Source organism: Canis lupus, chromosome 6, assembly GCF_011100685.1.
Source record: "Canis lupus familiaris isolate Mischka breed German Shepherd chromosome 6, alternate assembly UU_Cfam_GSD_1.0, whole genome shotgun sequence".
NCBI classification, from domain to species: Eukaryota; Metazoa; Chordata; class Mammalia; order Carnivora; family Canidae; genus Canis; species Canis lupus.
Genome location: NC_049227.1, coordinates 69865216 through 69888072, shown reverse-complemented (window position 1 = coordinate 69888072; position 22857 = coordinate 69865216). Strand labels below are relative to the sequence as shown.

Below are 22857 nucleotides of genomic sequence, written 5' to 3'. Positions count from 1 at the left end.
AGAACTTAACAATCTTTCATCTGGTCCAAGTACCAAGAGAAAACACTGACATTTAAAGAAATCCGTGCAGGCTCTAAATTTTATGTGCTTACTATCAGCAGAGTGATCACTTTAGGCTTAAGGGACATCTCATATCTCAGAATTATGACAGAATTCTAGATCTTGACCAAGAATATAAATTTCATTAGTAAAAGAATCATTAAGACAAAAACGAAGAACATTTTCAAATGTAGTGACTGTGTCCAATGCATGCTGATAAACTGATTAACCCTGATTTTTAAAAAAGACCTTATAGAATGGGTCACTGTACAGACAAAATAACCAAAGGTGTAGACAAGGGATTATATCATCGCTAGTTACATTTCAAAAGAGGAATCCAATGAGAAGCATTTAAAAATAGTAGCAAATGTCACAAGAAATATACAAAGCAAGTCAAAGAATGAATATTTGTATACATAGACCCACTCTGCCCTTTCAACACGGATTTGTTGCCAAACTCAGATAAAGATTAGAATTTGTTGGGCAGCCCCGGTGGCCCAGTGGTTTAGCACCACCTTCAGCCCAGGGCATGATCCTGGAGTCCCGGGATCGAGTCCCACATCAGGCTCCCTGCATGGAGCCTGCTTCTCCCTCTGCCTGTATCTCTGCTTCTCTCAGTGTGTCTCTCATGAATAAAATCTTAAAAAGAAAGAAAGAAAGAAAGAAAGAAAGGAAAGAAAGAAAGAAAGAAAGAAAGAAAGAAAGAAAGAAAGAAAGAAAGAAAGAAAGAAAGAAAATACCCAGTGTTATCTGTAAATTAAATTGCCCATCTTAAAATTGCTCTACATTTCAGCTTGGTTTAAAATGATCCAGAGAGGCCATCAAAATATTCTAGAAACATTATTTGATTAATAGAAAGTTTTCTTTATAGGGGGACAAACAGTAGTCTTTGGAAAAGCATTTCTAACTCTCTACTTTCTAAGACTATTTTCTGCTTTTCCAAGGCCCACAAGCTCTTATGCTATTCATAAGGACAAGAAAGCGAATGGTCTGTATGACCCACATCATAAACTTTACCATTACAGCTTTAGCACAAGAAAATGAACAAGCCAAGGATCCCTTTCACTGCCTTGGTCTGGCCCATTGTAGGTGCTTAACAAATAATTGCTGAATAACTGGATGGGTGGATGGACAGATGGACAGACAGACAAATGAATGGATGAGTTATATATGAGTCCTGAAGTTTCTGTTTAAAAAAATTCTTGAGCAATACTTGTTTATTTCATAGAAGTTATAAAATATAGATATTTAAAAGGAAAAGCACCTGTAAACATACATTCAAATTTAAGGTGTTTAACATGTTAATACTTTAATTTTTATTATAAATTTTTGCATGAACATATATACATATTTATGAAAACAGGGATCACAGTATACCTACTATTTAGTTACCTATTAACAATAATGTGTTGTTAGTTTCTTTCAATATTAATAAATATGCTTCCTCACCATATTTTAAATAGCTGCAGAAAAGCAGAAAAAGCACAATAATTTGGGAATTTTGCAGATTTGACTAGTCTGAATTTCAGAATCATATTCAATAAATAAGTGGCATTTTTCTCTATGCCTTAAAATAATAAAACTGGGTTTGTTGAAAGTATTCTTCAGATAGGCTAGGAAGATTATTATTGATAACCTGAACTCTGTTTTAATGGAGAAAAGTAATTTGTATCAATTTTCAGCAAACTAAAAGCTCTGCAATGCTTAAGGTTATCTTAAAAAATGTATTATTTTGACTAATCTAATTGTGGTCCTGCTGTCTTACTTGCAGTTTAGTATCAAATCTTGTTTCTATGGCACGCAAAGAATTCAGATCCTAATAGGATTGTGATAAATATGGATTAGTTGGGTATGGATTAGTGAAGCATTTCAAATAAGTTATAGGAGAATATTGGAGGGAGGAACCTTCTTTGCTCCTGATGTGTAAAGACTACCTGTTTAAAGACTACCTGTTGAGCATTGAGGGGGCCCAATAACTAGCACTCCCTCTTTCTACCTAACTTTTAAATAATAATTGAGAAGTCCCCAAACAGTCCCCTTTTTCCTCTGGACAGTAAGGGAACAGAGCTCAACACAGCGAGTCTGATAATAATAAGTGAGGTTCACATTGGTTTAGTGCTTTTGGAGTTTCATCCATCATCTCCTCTGAGGCAAGAAAATGTCAATATGTCAATTCAACAACTACATATTGAATAACTGTGTACTAAATGTCAGGCAAGATGCCAGATTCTGGGGTGACAAAACTTAATTAAGATTCACTTAGTGCTTGCCTTCAGAGATCTCAGTCTCTTGGGAAAGACAAGCATGTTACAAAAACAAAGCCTCACTGTGTGTCTTACTTAAAGATTGTGTGGTTGCAAGTCACAGGAACCTGTTTAATCTAGCTTCCACGAAAAGGGAAATTGCTTCTTAAACTTTGGGGACCTCTCACAAATCCAAGGAAGAATGTACCTGACCATTAGGAACACTGCAGAACTAGGAGCTGATAGAGTATTAGGAATCTCCTGGGGGGCTCAGCAGTCGAGCGTCTGCCTTCAGCCAAGGGTGTGATCCTGGAGTCCCAGGATCAAGTCCCACATCGGGCTCCCTGCAGGGAGCCCGCTTCTCCCTCTGCCTGTGTCTCTGCCTCTCTCTCAATATGTGTCTCTTATTAATAGATAAATAAAATCTTTTTAGAAATTTAAATTTAAATTAAAAAAATAAATAAATAAAGGAATCTCGGGCAGCCTGGGTGGCACAGTGGTTTAGCGCCGCCTTCAGCCCAGGGCCTGATGCTGGAGACCTGGGATCGAGTCCCATGTCGGGCTCCCTGCATGGAGCCTGCCTGTGTCTCTGCCTCTCTCTCTCTCTCTGTGTCTTTCATGAAAAAATAAATAAAATCTTTAAAAAAAAAATTTTTTTTAAAAGAAGCTCCCTTCATTTTATGTCTGTACCCCTGTCTGCATCTTCTGCTGGTCTCCTTTACATGGCGGTAGAGTGTTCACCAACTGGGCCAGCCAACAGAGAGGCCACTGTTCCTCAGCGTACATTCCCAGTAAAGGATACTGATTGTCGGAGCTCCGTGTAGGTGCAGTCCTGATCCGATCCCCTTTGGCCACCAGTACATTCTAGGGGCGGGATGGGTGCTGGGTAGTGAGTGCAACAGATGCTGACTATGTTGAGAAATTCTCCAAGTGTTACGGGTTGGTGAGGCGGGCGTCACCTGCTGCGTCTCCTAGGCTGCAAGCACGGTGGAAGATGAAGAGATGAACACGATCCACCACCAACTGGAGCACAGGCCGGAGTGTGAAGCGGTGGGCACCACCAGAGACCCAGCGTGCAGTGAGCACACTGCAGAGGGAGAGGATTCTGGGTGCGGGGGGTGGGAGGGAGACCCTTGAGTCCTACCTTAAAACAGGTCTTTTAATAAGAGGAGTCTAGGGAGCTAAGCAGGTCGCTGAAGGAAAGATTATGGGCTGAATATAGAGGCTGGGAAAGGCAGTGCACATGGGGGGCCAGCCTGGGGGGGCTTGTGGGAACAGGCGGGAACGCTGGAGGGCTGGCCTTGGCCAGGAGGGGGCTTTTTCAGGGCTGCAGTGGTCCAAACTCCTTGTCATCCTTGGACCAGGAAGACACACCATCAGATCTGCATTTTAGAAATATTCTATGGACTGAGAGGAAATAGGGACTAAGTGGAGAGACTGTTTGCAGACAGGCTATTAGGAGGGTGTTTTAATAATTCAGGCAAAGAGAGATGAGGGGCTGGGGTCAGAGCAGAAGCAAAGGGAATGAGATCTAGGTCGAGGGAGGGAGGATCTGCAGGACCTTTCATCCAATTCTGGGTCTCAGCTGTGAAAATTGGGCCTGGGAGCTCTTTGCCAAGAAGTGGGGAAGCTTGTTTTGCAGTGTGCTCCTGGAAAGAGGGAGCCGCCTCTTCTGTTTGCCCCCCCCCCCACTCTACACACACCGTGATGATCGATGTTTGAGGGTTGACTGGGCTGGCAAGCCTGAATTCGTGTGAAATTTCTAAATCCTCCCTCCCCGTGACATAGTTTTCTCATTCATGAAAGCGAAGAGGCTCCCACTCCAGGTCCTGTGGAGAGAGAATACTGATAGCAGGCCAGGAAGAAAGAGCGACAGCTCCACATTACCTTTTTTTATTTTTTTTAAAGCTCGCTGCAACTTTCAGTAGATGAAAAATGTGTATCTGCAATTCATTGAAGGCAATGAGTAGTCTGTTCTTGAGTTGCCATGGCAACTGCTCAATTAAGGGGAGAAAAAAGAAAAAAACCAATGTACTGTAGTTGCTCTTGAGCTCAGCATTCTTTAAAAAAAAAAGGAAAAAAAGGAAAGTAATATGTGTGGTATTATTTTCCCCAAGGCTTTCCTAAGACTGCATTTTTTGCTTTGCCTTCCCACCAGCACGTCCTGTTCACCCCTCCACGCCAAGCTAGATGCCAGGCTTGCTGTCATCCGTGGTTAGCAACACATGAGCCTCAGATTTCACCTCTGGATGTTCTGTGGTGACATTTGCTCACATCCAGCTTCCACCAAAGGCCGCTGGGATAGATTTCTGTTTTTAAGGGTCATAGAGTAGGGCCTATATTGGAAGAGTAGGTGGGAATCATGGGTGGGTTCTAGCACCAGGTCTGAACCCAGATTTATTTTATGGCCTTACGTAAGAGATGGGACTTTTCTGAAGACATGAAAAATTACCCTTGCTTTGATAATACTAAGAAACAAAGAATACAATAATTATAACATCTAACACACACCAATTGGCTGTTGATGAAATACTTTCAACAGTCTCATTCTCTCTTGGCCCCCACTCTCGGGGGGCCACCGTTCTTCCCTCTTGGGACAGAGTGATCTTTATAAAAAATGCTGAAGTAATCTTGTCACTTTCCAGTGTACAGCTTTCAATGCCTTTCCTCTCCTTGCTCACGAGATAAAACCTGAACTCTCTCTGGGACTCCCTGGGGCCTTGCCACCAGCCCCCCTGGCTGTCTTCACCCAGCCTCACTGGCTGGGGCACAGGCTGCTCCCCCTTTGGGCCTTTGCATCAGCTGAGGGCTCTTCCTGAGACAGGTTCTCTCTCCCCACCTCCCTTCCCCTCCCTTCCCCCATTTGGCCAACTTAGGGCCCATTCTCCAACCCTGATCCACAACAGAGCTCCCGGAATCTTGTATTTTATATACATTCATATTTAATATACATTTACTTATGCGATTATTCAATTAATATCGGTCTTTCCAAGTAGACGCAAATCTCAGGAGCTCAGGGACCATGTCTAATTCTTTAATTTTAGGGCAGCCCGGGTGGCTCAGTGGTTTAGCGCCGCCTTCAGTCCAGGGTCTGATCCTGGAGACCCGGGATCGAATCCCACGTCAGGCTCCCGGTGCATGGAGCCTGCTTCTCCCTCTGCCTGTGCCTCTGCCCCTCTCTCTCTCTCTCTCTCTCTCTCTCTCTCTCTGACTATCATAAATAAATAAAAATTAAAAAAAAATACCCTGCCTTTTCTCTTCAGACCTCATCCATTTCTCCAAACGGCAGCATTGTGAAAGAGGAAGGGAGTGGTGGTTCCTGGGATTGTGTCAGTGGGGCTGGAGGACCAGGCCAAGGCCAAGTTGGCGCAACAAGTGCCAGACTTAGAAGCAGAGTGTATGTTGACTTGGATGAGTAGCTCGGGGGGAGGAGCTGAGGGAAATCGGATTGCTAGCATGGAAGGTGGCATTTGCAAGAACCACAAAACTCTCATTTCCTTTTCCCCCTGTAACTCTCTGTCTTTTTTTTTTCTATTCTGAATATGTAATGGAGAAAAAAATGATCAAGCTTCCCCTCAAGGCAAGCAACTACTAGCCCATGGATGGCCTTTGTGCAAATAGAAAAAAAAGAGCCTCCTCTAGGCACACACATCCTTAGGGACACACAGGTTGGTGAGTAGATTCAGTTTCTACTCAGCTCCCCAACCAAGACGATTTGCACAGTGCACAACTGCACAACTGTGCGTGAAGCCATGCCTCAGAGGCAGGCTGCCTCCAGATTCCAGCAGCAGGGAAAGGGCTCCTTCTCTCAGAAGCAGGAGTCCAGCCCTCCATCGAGAATGTCCCAGCTTTTAAGAGTTCACTTCTCATCTAGGTTCGTCTTTCCTGAGCTTCTTTTATTTCTGCTTTTGGCAGTCGTTCCTCTTTTTCTGCATGGCATTCTGTATGGAGACTTTGAGGAGTAGAAAAGAGCAGGCTGGTTTCCTTGGTTGCTGCATCTGTGTGTTTCTTGGTAGTGGGTTGAATGTGTGTCTTTCCCATATGATGTCATCGTGCCTTTTAAATATTCCCCAAATATTCTTTGCCAAAGGCTCTTCAAAAGATAGTAAAGTAATTCTCTTCTACCTCCCGGGGAATGTTGTCCTAAGATTTTAAAACAAAGAGGAGATTAAAAAAAGAAAAGAGAAAGGCTGGCCTTTGAGTACAACGTATTGCAGGAGGCGCACAGCTAGGTCATGCTAGGAAACAGCCCGTTAGCTAAGACAGCATGGTCTTGGCAAAATTATAGGAGACAGCCAAGAGGGAAAGGGCAGTCCCTGGGGGAAAGGATTTTCAAATATTGTTTCAGGATAAGAGGTGCTGGGTATCAGGTAACTATTGCAGCAAAACTGTGTAGAACTCAGTGGCTTAAGGGGCGCCTGGGGGTGCTCAGTGGTTGAGTATCTGGCTTTGGCTCAGGGCGTGATCCTGGGGTCCTGGGATCGAGCCCCCAGTGGGGCTCCCTGCAGGGAGCCTGCTTCACCCTCTGCTGTGTCTCTGCCTCTCTCTGTGTCTCTCATGAATAAATAAATAAAATCTTTAAAAAAAAAAAAAAAGAACTTAGTGGCTTAGAACCACATCGACTTATTATTTCTCTTGAGATCCTGGGCTTGGCTAAGCAGGTCCACTGAGAGAAGCTGGGCTCACTCACACCCCCACAGGCTAACGTCCCTTTTGCGTATTACCTTGGCTACGCTATGGGTCCCAGTTAATTTAAACCAATCCTGGTGTTGCTGTGAAAGTATATTGTAGATAATAGGGTTAACATCCACAGTCAGTTGCCCTCAAGTCAAGGAGAATATCTTTTTAAATTTTATTTATTTTTTTTTTAAGATTTGATTTCTTTATTCATGAAACACACAGAGAGAGGCAGAGACACAGGCAGAGGGAGAAGCAGGCTCCCTGCAGGAGCCCGACGTGGGGCTCAATCTCGGAATTCTGGGGCCACATCCAGGGCAAAGGCGGATGCTCAACCACAGAGCCACCCAGGTGTCCCAAAAATATCTTTTTTTTTTTTTATTGAGAGATGATTGACATGTAACTCTGTACTCATTGGAGGTGTACAAAATAACAGTTCAATATGTGTATATATTGCAGAATGATCACCACAATAAGTCTAGCTGACATCTATCCCCACACAGTTACAGATACTACATGTGCCTGATAACTTTTAAGATTTTCTCTCTCAGCCTCTGGTAAAGATACAATTCAGTATTGTTGACTATAGTTACCATGCCCTACATCACATCCCTAGGACTTATTTATCTTAGAACTGGAAGTGTGTACCCTTGGCTGCCTTCACCCCCTGTGCCCGGCCCCCACCCCCTGCCTCTGTCAACCACCAATCTGCTCTCTGTATCTATGTGTTTGGATTTTTTAAAATTTTAGATTCCACATATAAGTGATGTCATATAGTATTTATGTTTCTCCGTCTGATTTATTTCGCTTAGCATAAAGCCCTGAAGGTCCACCCATGTTATTGCAAATAGCAGGAGTTCCTCCCTTTTTTTAAAGATTTTATTTATTTATTCATGAGAGACACAGAGAGAGGCAGAGACACAGGAGGAGGGAGAAGCAGGCTCCATGCAGGGAGCCCGATGTGGGACTCGATCCCAGGACCTGAGCTGAAGGCAGACGCTTAACCACACTGAGCCACCCAGGCGTCCCAGGGTTTCCCTTTCTTATGGTGAGATAATATTCCAGTGTGCCTGTGTGTGACATTTTCTTTATCCATTCATCTGTCAGTGGACACTTAGGTCTCTCCACACCTGGGCTATCGTGAACATCCTGCAGTGAATGTGGGAGTGTGGGTATCTTCGTGAGACGGTAGTTCCTTTTGCTCTGCAGGAGTACCCCTAAGTGGAATTGCTAGGCCATAGAAGAGTTCTATTTTTAATTTTTTTGAAAACCTCTACACCGCTTTTTCTATAGTGGTTGCACCAGTTTACATTCCCACCAACAGTGAGATAATCCTGGATAACACGGAGGGACTCATCCAATCAGCTCAAGGGCCTGGAGAACAAAACTGAGGTTTCCCAGAGGAAGAAGAAATCCTGCCTGTGGTCTGCAGTGTTACCTCCGGTCCTAGGGTTTCTAGCCTGCCAGTCTACCTTATGGATTTCGGACTTGCCCAACCAGCCCCCACGCTCCTGTAAGCCAATTCCTTGCAATGAATCTCTCCTAGAGATAGAGATATGTAGATAGAGGTAGATCTTTCTGGTTCTGTTTCTTTGGCCCAACTCTGCCTGGGTCTGACTCAGCTGCTGAGTCGGCCAGAGCCTGGTCAGTGTAGGAAGGCCTCGCAGGGATGAGTGGAACTCTGCTCCACATGGTGTCTCATCCTTAAGCGGCTGGCCTGGGTTTGTCCTCATGGCAGTAGCAGGGGACCAAGGGAGGCCATGGCAGCTTGCAAGCTCCTTGAAGCATAACCTGAGAGCTGACATCCCGTTTCCTCCTCCTCATTCCCATGGCTAAAGCAAGCCATGAAACTGACCCAGCTTCAAAGGTGGGAGAAAAGCCACCTCTTGATGAAGACATCTATAAAGTGACCTTGCAAGAGGCATGAATGCAAAGAAGAGTGAAAATTTCAGGCCAGAGTCGCCATTAATCTCTTACAGACTATTTGAGACAATAGTGCAGAAAAGGACAAACATCAAGCCTTTTTTTCTAACCACCAGTGTGCCTTCCCCCCCAGCCCCCCCCTTTCCAGCAGGTAAAACCATAAAACATTCAGAGCTCTTCATATTCTTATAAGCGGGCGACTATAAAACCTCCCTCCTGGAGTTTGCATGAGAATAATGAGATGTCTGTGAAAGCAGTGGTTGTAGTGCTTGGAAGGAGCTCAGCAAATGATCCTTCCCTCTGCCAGCAACCCTTGAGCACCAGCTGCATACAAGAGAAAGAAGGCAACGCATATTTGAAGCACAGGACTGGAAATTTAATTCAACTCTTTTTGTAGGGTCAATGCGCATAGGCAAAAATTATTCTCAACACAAAATAATTACTTGACAAATGTCTTAGTCCCTATGTGGTAATTCAAAAATGGTTCTTGGGTTTGCAGCAGCAAGAACCACCTCGTGGATACAAACACAATCCAATCCCCATAACTTCTCATGATTTTGAATTTTCGTATTTAATGGCAGATTTTCAAGCTATGTTTTTTTAAGTCGATGCTCAGGTTTTGGAATCAAACAGACCTGAATTCGAATCCCAGCTCGCACACATTCTTTAGCTCCGATACTCAGGCAGATTTCCATAATCCCTAACACAGAGCCTTAAATACGTGTAATGGGGATGATAGCATCTCCTTCAGTAGGCTGCTAGTGAACAAATTAAGTGAGATGATACCCAATAAATGTAGTTGTTATTGTGATGGCCAATATAATAAGTGATAGAAATAGTTTCAGGGCTTAGAATGACCTGAAATGCCTTTTTTTTAATTCTCTCAGCTGCCTGCTTACTTCACCTGTTAACACTTTCCCCCCCAACCCCCAAAAATGACTAGGACAGCGCCAACCCTCATTGCACCAGCTCAGTGGGGTGTGGAGAGACTTACCTTCTGACGCTGGAGTGGCCCAGAGGCTCCTCTGTGAACTGTCAAACTTGTACATCTAATAGTCTATCCCCAGAGACCGTCAGTGCAAATAAGTATCACCACACAGGTGAGCATTAAGTGAAATAACCACAGCAAATTAAATCAGTAATAATGAAGATAAAGTGATCATAGTTTATAATGAAAAATAAGAACAGCAAGAAAGCATCCTTCCTGAAAACTCTTAGGATTGCCAGTTTTAGCACGTGCCACACTCTGTGGGAGCACCATTCCAGGGCCCTTGTACAGCAGCCAGATTCTTAGAAAACTCAACTCTAGTCCTCCGAGAGCTCTCACAACACACTGATTTTAGGTTTGGATTCCAAATACTCTTAACCTTTAATAATTCATTTGCTGGAATACTAGTAAGTGCCTTCAAGTATGAGCTAAAAAAAATATGAAATTCTATATACTGGAGCCATTATTTATTCAAGAAAGGGTTTTGCAACTGTGGTAGGATTCAGTGAGTTGCTTGCACCGGCTAGTAACCTAACTGAAACTGGTTTTAACAATTTAGAATGTTGTTTTCTCCCTTCACCTCAGCCTAGAGGTGGATAATTCCAGGGTTGGACCAGCAGTAGTCACATGGGGCCAGGCTGTTCCCCCTTCCCCATCTGCCCTTCCTGGTGTGTGAGCATTGCCTCCTTTCAAGTCTCAAGGTGGCAAGGGCCGCTCCAAACATCTTGTCCTCACATTACCGTTTGCAAAAATAGAATGGATGAGTGAGGCTGATCCCCATGTTGGTCCCTCTCTCTTTTTAGTAGGGAGGAAATCTGTCCTTTCCTTGTCTTTCACATCCTGTTAGCCCAGATTTGGTCACAGGCCTATGCCTATAATGCAGAGTGGAAAAGCAAGGGTCTGGCATCTTCAGCCACCTCCAAGACGGAGGTGGCTCTGCCTGCAGGAAGGTGGGCTGTTGAGTAGGCACCTAAGAGTGTCTGCCAGTGAGGGTTAGGGAAGAGGGCAGGGGGCTGGCCCTGGAAAGGTTCTGGAATCACCTATTCCATCTCCACCCACAGGAGCTCCATTCTTCTCTGTTGGCAATATTGGGCTTCCATATGAGATTTTGTCTGAATGAAAGCTTCCATGATAAAAATCATTTACAACCTTGTGTTTTAGCACATGCTCAAATACTTCATACACTCCGTGAGTCAAAACTGTTTGCTCACTGTTACGTTCCCAGCATCCAGAACCATTCCTAGCATATAGTAAGAGCTTGTGTTAATTCCCTGTTGCTGCTCTAACAGATGACCACAAATATGGTGGATAAAAATGCCACGAATTGATGATCTCACAGTTCTGGAGGTCAGAAATCCAAAATGGATTTCACTCAACTCAAATCAGTGTTCCGGCAAGATCTCATTCCCCATCGACTCAGGTCTACACATTGTTTCTAGTGGGAAGAACACGTTTTTTGACCTGCCTCTGATTCACAGCTCCAACCTGGATGTCGTCGTTCGTTCCTCCTTGCTGTATGTCCCACAGTCACCAGCTAACCCTTTTCCACTCCCCATCCAGTTTGTACCTTCTAGAACCTCAGGGAGTTGGACACGGACATTCAGTTTGGGGAATCAAGAAAATGAAAGATGTAGGGCAAGGTTGGAGCTAGACTTTAGATTTAGGGGTGGTCCTTGGGAAGCCGTTTGTTGCATCTGTCATGGCGATAATCAAGAAGTGCTTCAGAATGCAGAGAAGGAAAAAAAAAGAATGCAGAGAAGGTATTGGGGGTTCTCCAGTGATAGGCGAAGAGCTCAGAAGGCAGAGGGATCAGGGAGGAGTTGTCAAGGAGTCCTTTGAACCCTCCACTTACTCACTTCATCCCACCTGCCTCCTCCTAGTCTTCCTTCCTTTTTAAAGAAAGATGGTGGGAGGGACAAAGGATGACTCCTCTGGACAACATTTTTCTCCCTGGAAAACACATGAACACATATATAATAGGTGTAATTCTAATAGTTAACCTGATTTTCCATTTTGCTGAGAGTAACTCATAAGGCGAGTTCTCAAAAGCACCTAACAGAGGGCTCGAGACAAGCCAACGTGCTTTGGGTTCCCAGCAGCTGAAGCTAAGCTTTGCCATTTCACCTCCATTTTTATAAAGAATAAGAAAGCAAAGAGGTAAAGGCCAAATAACTCACCTCGGTATGGCTCGAGTCAGATGTGACTTATGGCCAACATTAACTTTGAATGAGAGGAAATCAGAATGGGAACTTTGCTCCTCCCTTAACGCCTGACCAAGCCCTGCTTGACAACGGTGCTCCATTTGGCATGTGAAGACACGATCCAAGTGTGCCCTACACGGTCTTCTAGCGGTGAGGTGAAAACAGGAAGTTGTCAGAAAGCCTTTTCCCTTAAAATTTTTATTAGAGACACCGACATTTCAACTTATACATAAAAGAAGAAAAAACACCATTCCTCCTAGAGAATAGATCTGTAAACCACTATTTAAAGTAGTTCATGTAGAGAACCAGCAATTTAATAAGACTGGAAAAAAGGTTAGCCTAGCATCCCCTATATTTTTTTTTATCCCTGTTTACTCAATTATACAAGTACTTCCACAGCAAGCAGACCTCTAATTGTGTATACTTCGGTGAAAGAGAAATGAGACTCGCCGTAAAATAAATTCTTGGGTGTAACTAAATTACACACCACTTCCCATACTTTTTTTTTTCCTCCCAAATTGCCCATTACTTTAAATGAAAACATGCTTTAGAAAAGAACTGTAAACACTCCAAACATTGCTAAAGGGCCAGTCTCCCTTCTTCCTGCTGATAAAATGCAGCTATGGGTCTATTCGCCAATATTCCCGGGCCAAGGAGTCCAAGGAATTTTGAAAACGTCACTCACGGCTGCCCAGGGAAGTAGACAATGTCACTTTCAAATCCCTTGGTGAGCACGATCCAGCTTCAGTCCCTCCTTTAGCAGATGAATCCCTCCTCCTTCCTACTCGGGTGCCACCACGAGGGCTCCCATCCCCCGTGTCGTGTCACTCCGTGCTCCTGCACTTTGTGCGCGGCCGGGCACCATGCTCTCTGGGGGCAGCAGGACAGGCTCGAGAACCAGGAAACCCCACTCGCGGGGCAGCCCTCGCAGTCACAGATGTTCGCTGAGCCTGAATTCCCTCATCTGAACCCTGGGAGCTTTCAGACGTGCCCACCTCCTGGTGTTTTTCTGAGAATCCATGAGATCACGCACATTAAGAACACTGCAGATACTACCAAGGAGCAGGATCTACACTGCAGATACTACCAAGGAGCAGGATCTACACTGCAGATACTACCAAGGAGCAGGATCTACACTGCAGATACTACCAAGGAGCAGGATCTACACTGCAGATACTACCACGGAGCAGGATCTACACTGCAGATACTACCAGGGAGCAGGATCTACACTGCAGATACTACCAAGGAGCAAGTCCAATAACCGTTCTTAAAATGGTTTTCTCACGAGGTGTTTTTGTTTTTGTCTTCTAACAAGAAAGATTCCAAATTTTTTTCATTTCCAGGTTGCAAGTCAGGGAAATAGCCTGGTATTGTTTGGGTTGTTCTTGTTTTAATTATTATTTCTTCCTGTTAAGAGTCTGCTTCTCAGTGAAGATGAGCCCTTCTGCGAACTGCAGAACATTTTGTGCCTCAACCCCATCCCCACCTTCCTGCTGGTGTCTCTTGGAATCAGTGGTGGAGGCCTTAGATCAGTTTAAAAAGAAACCTAGGAAAATCCTAATATTGCTGGTGTTTCCTGGTCCATGAGTCTTCCAGAATTTGGGTCATCTGCTTAATACTAGTTGAAGTAAGAAAAAATTAGAAAAGACTGCTCCCTGCATTTGTTTCAGAAACTAGAGGATCTCTTCAAAATCTGTTTTTTTGAGTCTTGAAGTTGATATTTGTGCACAGTGTCAGAGGAAGAAAAGAGTCTTTGCTTTGCAGCTTTTGTGAATTTTAGGGCAAGAAATTCATCGTAGCTGTGACATTCTGTTGTTGTTAAATAAAGCCTCTCTCTCATAATCCCATTTGAAGCTATATACATTTTTATACCATGAAACACACACACACACACACACACACACACACACACACACACACTATTTAATACAAACGAGAACTAGGAAGATAACCCCAAAATGACCTACTACTTCTCCTTCCTTCCCTGGAGAGCTTTAATTTCATGATCCCTACAAGGATTTTTTTTTAAAGAGTTTATTTATTTAAGAGAAAGAGAGAGAGAGAGAAAGAATGAACAGGGGAGGGGCAGAGGCTGAAGCAGACTCCCCGCTGAGTGGGGAGCCCCATGTGGGGCTCAGTCCCAGGACCTCAAGACCACGACCCAAACCGAAGTCAGATGCTTAACCAACTGAGCCATCCAGGCGCACCCCCCAAAAGGATTTTTCAACATCAACACTATCGACCTAAAGAGGGGCTGTAAGAATATCTGACTATGTGATCTCCCGTCTGACACCAGACAGAGGATGCTGATAAGGAAACCCCGGCTGGTGTCAGGGCACTGAGGGAGGAGTGGAGGCTCAAGCACATCCCCATCCAGGGCACACAGAACCTCAGTTACATCATGCCTCACGCACGGGGTCGCAGCAAGGATCCGGCGAGATGGTATCTGCAGAAACCCTTCCAGAGCTGGAAGGCCCTCTTTCAGTGTCAGCTTCCTGGTACGACCTGATCTGCTTGTGACAATGCCCCCCAGAACTGGTCCTGCACCCAGGAGCACGCAGCGTGCTGCGATCAAAGCAGACTGAAGGATGTAATTTGTTAGGACAGGTGACCCCACTTGGGAGGCTGTGTTGCTCTATTGAGGGTGACAGACATCCGTATCCCGAGGCGGTGATAATAGGAGCTCTGACCCTAAAGGAAAACACATACACACACCAACTAGCTGCTCTTCCAACCAATAATCCCAGGACCTTAGGCTTGCAAAAGGGGCTCCTTACCTACACATCCACGCAGGGAAATTAAGTTGAATGCAAATCGCTTTGGGGCTTGAGTGGAGAATGAGAGATCTAGACCAAAACGAATCCATAGTCCAAACTCAGTTTCCCATAAAGCCACAGATCCTGTCTTGAGAGGTCCTAGCTGTGTGCCTCCAACAGGTGCTTGACTTCTCCCCTTCAGTTAGCAAGGTGCTATCATAGATACAGCACTAGAAGAGGTGGCGACCTGAACTTTTCTTTCCTTCTTTTTTTTAGATTTTATTTTTTTATGAGAGGGGGTGGGGGGCAGAAACACAGGCAGAGGGAGAAACAGGCTCCATGCAGGGAGCCCGATGCAGGACTCGATCTCGGGACTCCAGGATCACGGCCTGAGCCCAAGGCAGACGCTCAGCCGCAGAGCCCCCCAGGCACCCCTGAACTTGTTTCCGCGAGTGAGTGGTTCTGCTGCAGCTCTCCCCATCTTCCCCAACAGTAATCGCATCATCGCAAGGCTGCGCCTTGGCTCCACGGGTGTGAGTCATAATTGACACTTACATAAAAATCTGTGCCAAGATTAGCACTATTTCTGTCCATTTGTTCAGATTTGGCATTCCGCGCTGTGCGCCCCAAAACTTAGTGTAATACTGGGAGAGTCACCTTTGTACCCACAAAGCCCAGCCTCCCCATTCAGACCCGCAGGTGACAGGAGGAGGCCTAGACGGAGCGCACACGGCGAGAGGCTTGTGTAACAGAAGGAAGCGTGTGGGCCCCGGGCCGGAGCTTGGTAGTTAACGGGGTGTGTGTCTCCAGGTGTGCCTCCCCCAAGAGGCGGCTCCAGTGCCCGGGCAGAGAAGCACCTTACAGGTATTTCTCAAATAAGCTTATAGAGCATTTTGCTTCTTATAGAACTGACATCCTGAAGCAATGCCTTTCAAGCAGAACACACCTAGGATTTTGAAAAGAAAGAGAAGACGTAGGGCCTCCAGGGTCTGTGTGGCATCTTTTTCACCAAAACCAGAAGTGTTTGCCTTTCATTAGTGGTTGGTGTTGTGTGTGTGTGTGTGTGTGTGTGTGTGTGCACGTTTAAGATGCCAGATGAAGTTTATTTGCAAAACAGTCACATAGGAGGGGCGCCTGGGTGGCTAAGTGGCTGAGCATCTGCCTTCAGCTCAGGTCATGATCCCAGGGTCCCGGGATCTAGTCCGGCATTGGGCTCCCTGTATGGAGCCTGCTTCTCCCTCTGCCTGTGACTCTCTCTGTTTCTCTCTGTCTCTCATGAATAAACAAATAAACTCTTTAAAAAAAAAAAGAGTCACAGAGGAATCGTGAGGTTTATGGAACATCACTGGAAGATAACACGCCCCAGTCAAACCTCCCATTTACCTGGGCTATCATGCCAGTGAATGCAGTGTGCCCCATTCCTGGCTGCACTCGGCTCCAAAACTCTGTTCACTATCAGTGTTTTCATAGCAAGAATCTGGGGCTCATTTGAAGCATTTGGACAAACAGACTAGACGTAGGCTATAAATAAGAATTGGGGTAAGAAGAAGTCAGACTCAAGAAGCCAAATAGAGGTAAGATAGGCCCCTTTATAACACGGTGTGTTGTTCTATGAATTCAGATTACTCTTCATCAGTCTCCTAAATCATGACAGCCAAATATAAGAAGTATCTGATGGGGCAGCCCAGGTGGCTCAGGGGTTCAGCGCTGCTTTCAGCCTAGGGTGTGATCCTAGAGACCCGGGATCGAGTCCCACGTCAGGCTCTCTCCATGGAGCCTGCGTCTCCCTGTGTCTGTGCCTCTCTCTCTGTGTGTGTCTCTCATGAATGAATGAATGAATGAATGAATAAATAAATTAAAAAAAATAAGCATCTGATGCAGTTTAGCCTACAAGACGGGTCTAAGTCTGATAATTCAATAGTAATATTAAAAATCGAGGGAGAGAACTGCCTAACGCTACCTGGATATGTTCCGTGGCTCTTTGACAAGCAACAAGCAGAATCTGATTCCAACAGTGCTTTTCCCGCAAAGGCTACTGAGCCTCTATGTAGCTGCATCTTAGGCAAACATATAACTGCTTCACAAGATCCCTGTCCCAGGTGGGCTTCCCTAGAAGCAAAACCTGAAAGAGGGGCTCTCTGCAAGTGGGGTATTAGGGAGTGCTCTTAGGAGAGGGGGAGAGATGCAGGGTAGGGCACAGGGGTCCTTGTGAGCAAGGGTGGGATCCCAGCTGGATATTTGCTTCAGGCTAATCTCGAGGGGAATACTAGGGCACAACTTGACAAAGAGTCCTCCCACTTTGAGGGCAGAGCCAGACTTCCGTGAGCCCTTAGCAACGGCGGAGGGATGGGTGCACCAGCCAGGTAGTGGTGGCCGCTGAGCTGAATGGGAGTAAAGCTCTAGGAGCCATGCTGTGTGGTAGGAGATGCAGTTCTCATCCTAACTCTGACTTCACTAAAGACATGATGACATGGCCACGGGCCCCTCAAATGACCTCTGTGACCATCAATTTCCTCATCCGTAAAATGGGAGAGGGGGATGGCAGGGTTGGATAAGATGCTCTCTATAACTCCCAGCTCCGAAATGCAGTTAGGCCAGAAACAGAAGTAAGGGTAGGCTCACTGAGGCATAATTGACATTTTTCCTATTCATGGAAGGAAGTTAATTAATGTAAATGTGTCCCTGAATGACCACTCCATTAAAAACTCTTCTCTCACCTGGAATAGCTCTGGATACACAGGCAAATCTAAGAAGACAAGCAGTAAGGCTGCCCTGAAGGCCGTATGTTCTGAAAAGGGATGGCAAGGCTCTGTTTTCAAACAACTCCTCTCACAGCAGTTACCTCAAGGGAACATTAATGCAGCCTGGCAACCTCATTTGACGGACTCCTACATCAAAGCAAATCAGAAGCAAGAGGCTGGAGTGAAGCGTGAGCCACAGGCTGTCCCCACAAAATGGCACAACCTCCACCGAGAGCAGTTGGGCAAAATCTATCAGTCATAAATACATTTCCTCCAAGACCACACGACACAGCCCCTTCTCCGAGAATTTATTCCTGCAGGTGTATGTGTATGAAATGACCTTTCCCCGAGCTTAATCGCTCTGCTACCTTTTCCAAAATAATCCAAGATTGGAAACAACTCAGCGGTCTGTCAATAAAAGATGAGTTAAAAACAACTGTGGAACCTTCCCTACGATAGAATACTGTACAACCGAGAACATTCTGCATTCTGTATGGGTCGTGGGAAGTCCTCCAGGGTACATCGATAAGTGAAAAAGCAAGAGGAAGAACAATATCATTACAGATCACTATGAGTATTATGAGCACACGTGCACATGTAATAGAAGTGCGCTTCTTTCTGTGCATGAAATGGAGGTAACAAGATTAAATATTTATATTCAGATGTATCCAGAGGTATCTGGAAGTTGCTTTTTGTGTATCTGGGAAAAGATGCGAAGAAAACTTCTATGACTGGTTACCCATAAGGAATGAGGGAGTGGGAAAATGAGATGGATGGAGACCTAAGTAGAAAGTAGAACTCTCACCAGATGTCTTTTTATACATTTTCATCCTAGATTCCCCCCCCCCAAAAAAAACTACTACTGGTTCTTCTGTAAGGAAAATGCAGCAACTGCTTGATTAAAAAAATAAAATAAAAAGAATTTAAATGCAGGCATCAGCCAAAGCTGGTCATTCCGACTTCCCTTGTTCCATACTTTAGTTCTCGGGATTGGCCAGTGATTAACCATGGGACTCCCAATGCTGCAAATACTTCCTATCTGGCCCTCTACAGAAAGGGTGCCACATCCAGCTTTAAACCCTGGAGTTGTTGGTAAAACCGCTGTGACTACACCCATCAGTGAGCTTTGGGTATGGAAGAGTGTTGTCTTCTTCAGATCCACCTTTCTGATCACAGAGAGGTCATGCACCAGGAAGTCGAGGTACAATATGGTACCAAGTGGTACAGCAACAACAGCAGGATCTGAGCTTTGTCCCTCACTGCTACGTGATCTTGGGCAACTTCTCAAACTCTCAGTTTCTTCATCTCCCTTTTTTTTTTAAGGTTTTATTTATTTATTCATGATAGAAATAGAGAGAGAGAGAGGCAGAGACACAGGCAGAGGGAGAAGCAGGCTTCATGCCAGGAGCCTGACGCGGGACTGGATCCCGGGACTCCAGGATCATGCCCTGGGCCAAAGGCAGGCGCCAAACCACTGAGCAACCCAGGGATCCCCAATTTCTTCATCTCTTAATGGCGGATAGTAATAGTGCTTCCTTCAGAGGGTTGTTAGGCAGGTTAGGTATGTCAATGTACGTTGGCGAGAAACTTAGCACAATACCTGTTGGTCCTGTTATCTAATATTTTGATTTTTTATGTACAGGGTGATGACCAGTTAAATGTATTTGGAGAGGACACCATGGGAGGTGAGTTTCCTTTACTGATCAGACCAAAGTTGTGTTTTAGTACCTTCGAGCATGTCTTTTTTATTAAACACCAACTGAAGAGACATAAACTCCCGATAGCATGCACTTTTCCCTTAGCCAGGCTACATGGTTCAGCTGGAGCTCTTTGGGTCTTTCCCACCCTTGGTCCACACAAAGAACCAAAGGAACACTTTACTTAGAGATACCTATCCTGACTACCCAGAGAACATGACCCTCGATGTGCTCAGCGAAAATAGAATGTTCTGGTAAAATAAGTTTGAGGAACACTGAACACCCAATCCCCTTTGGAAGAGGCACACGTAACAGCATAGCAAGACTCCCACCAGTCCTGCAGGACAGGCAGCTGGCTAACTTTAACATTCTTCAAATTTATCGGAATTCAAAAATCTGTTACCTGTATAGTAGTTCCTAATCTGCCGCGTGCTGTTGGGCTGCAACCTAAGAAACACCCAAATTATCCTGCTTTGTAACTGTTGTCATGTTAAAAGCCTTGCAACAACTAAAACATCCAGCCTTAACTAGCTACACGTAGAACTGAAAATAGATAAAATTATGTGAATTTGAGATGGCCCAAAAGAGATAAGGTTCATGATTGCCCAAGTAAAGTACCTTCTAACGTTTCCACTCGGTAATAAATGTTGCTGTAATTATGGTTCATGAAAATATGTTCGTATTGACTGTGAGCACATACACGTAAGTGATCTGGCTTTCCAAATAACCCTCTAATCCTACGCTGATCCATGAGCCTGAGGTGATAGATAAAGTGCCATCTGATGATAATGGCTATAGCAGTATATGAAAATCTCAGTCGCCAAATGACATCATGGTGATTCATGGGGAAAGGCACATAAACATGAGCCAAGTGCAAATAATCAACCCGGTCCCAACTGGGTAGGGATTGACTGATTGCCTAATAAAGTTTCCCTCTTTCCTGGTTATAAGATTAACATGTGTTCATTGTGGAAATTTTTTTGAGGTAGGAAATAAGAGCCATCTAAAACCTTACGACCTCTAAATAATCATGGTTAACATTCTAGGGTATTTTATTTCATGTGTTTGCTATATACCTATTTTTACACAGTTGAGAATACGTGTGTATATGTAAATATTATCTCCATTCTTTATGTGTACCGTAACACAAGCACGTTGCCATGTCATTACAAACTCTCTATAACCTTAGCTTACACCCTATAAATGTTTCATCGTAGGTACAACAGTACCTAATAATAACCACAGACACTTTCCTAGATTGCAAATACATTAAAAGTTGCTCAGCTCCATATAGAATTCTTGAGTCACTACATGGTACACCTGAAACTGACATATGGGAAACAAACTAGTATATGGGAATTAAAAAAAAAAAAAATCATTGCTCAGCTTCAAAAAAGGAAGCTGGAAGTCTACAGAACATGAAATGGCCATCTGGTCCACAAGTAATAAGCACCAATGTATATGCTTTTAATAGAAAGTTCCAGATAACATAGGATTTTTCCAGTCACTCTGGGCTATTCCATAAAGAGACTGCAGCATCTCTTTGATTAGAAAGAACAAAAGATGTCATTCCTCATTCTGAAAACCAGATGTTTCCAAAAACCCCAAATTCAAATATTTCCTCTGATTATAGCTTCCCTGTCTCCTTCCCTTCTTGCTCCCAATCCAATTCCTCATGCCCCATTCTCTCTCTGGAATTGGGTCTTTCCCTCAGCTAAGAGTGGATTCCCAGCAAGAAGGTGGCATTGTGTGTATCAATGAGGCATCCCAATTCTACTGAAAAGCAAGTGTGATTACTGTCAGAGGAGTGAGCTAGCTTCCAAAAGTACTTACCATCTACATAAAACATGAAGTGGAAGTCAGAGTCCTAGCAGTTCTTTTTAAGTGTAAAAACTGCAATTTTGTCACCAAGATGGGAAATAAAAACCTTGTACTATCTCTCCCGGTAAATCGCGTTCCATCTGTCATTTTAGTCAACTCACACCCATAGGATGAGCAAAAGCAGCTGCTTCCAGAACCAGGAAAAGAGCCCAGAGCTCCAGCTAGCCTGAGAACTCAGGGCTGGCTCCATCCAGTCTGCCCCCCTCCGGCCCCAGGTCTCACCACTAAGGGGGCTGCTCCACAGCCCAGGGGTGGAAATGCTCAGGGGCCCAGGGGCCTAACAAAAGCACCAAACACCTTCAAACTCTAGAATCTTTACTTTAAAACCTCATGCATATTTTCTTGAAGTGAAAAGTCCTGGTATCCCACATCCTAATACATTATTGTCCATTCAGTGTACATTGCAGTTTGAGAAGCACGTCCCTTAGCATGGGGGTTAGCAAGAATAATACAGCATTCAAAATTATCTTCAGTTACTCCACCTGCAGTCAGATCCGTCCAGATGCGGGAAGCATCTAGTCTCAGATCTATTTTGTTGGTCCCCGTACGGTGCTCTAAAAACTTGACTTCAAGTGTTAGTTCTTGTTAGCCACAGTTCACAGCGCTGCAGGCCCATCCACCTCCCCTGGTTGAAACTCTTTGCCTGGCCTTTGCCTAAGCACATCAGAAAAACTCTCCTGAAGTTCTTTGTGGACTCAGCCCACCACCCCCATCCCTACCCCCACCTCTGTGGGTATTAAACTGAGCTTCTCAGAAATTAGCCAGTCCAAGGATGGACTTGAACCTGGGGACATCCTCTGAGCCTCCCAGAGCCTGCTGCTTCAGTTTTTCACCATTTGCTCGGGATGGCCTCTAGGTTACTGGCTTGTGCAGATTCCCTCTAGGAACTTGAGAGCATCCTGAACTAACCTACTCCTGTGCTGGTGGCCTGCCCCCAAACTCTGTGACCCTGCCCTGGCACAGCTGCATAGGTAGCCTAATGTCCTCGACTAAAGCCCTGTGGCCTTAAAGCCAGGGAGAATTTTTGTTCCTGCTCTTCTCTGAAACATTCTTGGGTAGGACTGCTGTTTCTTCTGTCCTCTCAGGCCCTCACTCTAACCACTTTTTTTATTTTAGTTTGAGGATCCCCTGCTTCCAGGCTCAAGCAGTAACCATGGGCACTTTCTGAGGCCAGAGACCCTGGGCTCACAGAGTCATTCCCAATACAAGCTTGGGGCGTGGTCATCTTCTCAAGTAAACTTCCTCTTACCCAAGGTCTCTTAGAATTTTGGTTTTTAGAGATCTTAAACATGGAGGGCACCTGGGTGGCTCAGTCGATTAAATGTTGGACTCTTGATTTCCGCCTAGGTCATGATCTCTGGGCTGTGAGATGGAGCCCACTGTTGGGCTCCACACTGGGAGTGGAGCTTGCTTAAGATTCTCTCACTCCCTCTCTCTCTCTGCCCTTCCCCACTCTCTTAAAAGAAAAAAAAAAAGCCTTAAACATGCAACAATAATTGCATCATAATTTTGGTCAAGAGACAAATGGGACTATTTCCTCCTGTGGTCCATTCATTTGCAGGAACCACAAAATCACAGGTATTTGAATCAAAAGAGACAATAAGGTCACTGGGTCCAACACCTTTACGGATGGAGAAACTGAACCCCAAGAAGAGAAACTCACTGGCCTAGGTCTAATCAGTGAGAACAGGACCAAAAGTATAGCTATTGT

The 22857-nt window shown here is 44.8% G+C and overlaps 1 protein-coding gene and 1 long non-coding RNA gene across 3 annotated transcripts in view; one reads left to right on the top strand and one right to left on the bottom strand.

Annotated features, from left to right (window-relative positions):
• The window catches only part of AK5 (adenylate kinase 5), a 237479-nt gene that overhangs the window by 155614 nt on the left and 59008 nt on the right, over nt 1-22857 (top strand). For both annotated transcript variants that reach the window (XM_038541633.1, XM_038541632.1), the window contains exon 9: nt 19211-19253. In XM_038541633.1, the coding sequence (XP_038397561.1) occupies nt 19211-19253 (43 nt within the window). The remainder of the gene's footprint in view (nt 1-19210; nt 19254-22857) is intronic.
• LOC119872285 lies at nt 5442-13128 on the bottom strand. Its single transcript, XR_005361382.1, has 4 exons — nt 12757-13128; nt 12048-12215; nt 11727-11820; nt 5442-6425 (listed from the first exon to the last, which is right to left on the bottom strand). It is a non-coding gene; the product is annotated as an uncharacterized LOC119872285 (long non-coding RNA).